Here is a 321-nt window from a genome sequence, read left to right as displayed (position 1 = left end):
CTGTTCGTGCTGCTGCTGCTGCTGCTGGCTTTTTTGCTGCTGTTGACTATGGACGCTTGTTGCTGCTGCTACTGCAGCTGCAGCAGCAGCAGGAGCAGCAGCAGCAGCAGTAGCAGCAGCAGCAGCAGCAGCAGGTGATGGTTGTGTTGTTGTTTGTGTTTTGTTGCTGCTGCAGCAACAGCCGCACGGAGTTGCTGCTGCAGCAGACGGAAGCAGCAGCAGCAGAAGGAGCTGAGTTTGCTGCTGCAGCGCAGCAGCTAAGAGAAGCAATGACTGTACGCCTGCTGCTGCTGCTGCTGCTGCTGCTGCTTCTGCTGCTGC

At 57.6% G+C, this 321-nt stretch overlaps 1 protein-coding gene across 1 annotated transcript in view; it reads left to right on the top strand.

Moving 5' to 3' along the window:
* Positions 1 to 321, top strand: part of EMH_0021440 (protein phosphatase 2C, putative) — a gene marked incomplete at both ends in the record, with an annotated part of 9,025 nt that overhangs the window by 3,609 nt on the left and 5,095 nt on the right. Inside the window, one exon of the mRNA XM_013501769.1 lies at positions 176 to 275. Within this exon, the coding sequence (XP_013357223.1) occupies positions 176 to 275 (100 nt within the window). The remainder of the gene's footprint in view (positions 1 to 175; positions 276 to 321) is intronic.

The sequence above is a fragment of the Eimeria mitis genome, genomic scaffold, assembly GCF_000499745.2.
Source record: "Eimeria mitis Houghton genomic scaffold, Emh_scaff752, whole genome shotgun sequence".
Classification (NCBI taxonomy): Eukaryota; Apicomplexa; class Conoidasida; order Eucoccidiorida; family Eimeriidae; genus Eimeria; species Eimeria mitis.
This window is presented reverse-complemented; position numbering and strand designations above follow the sequence as displayed.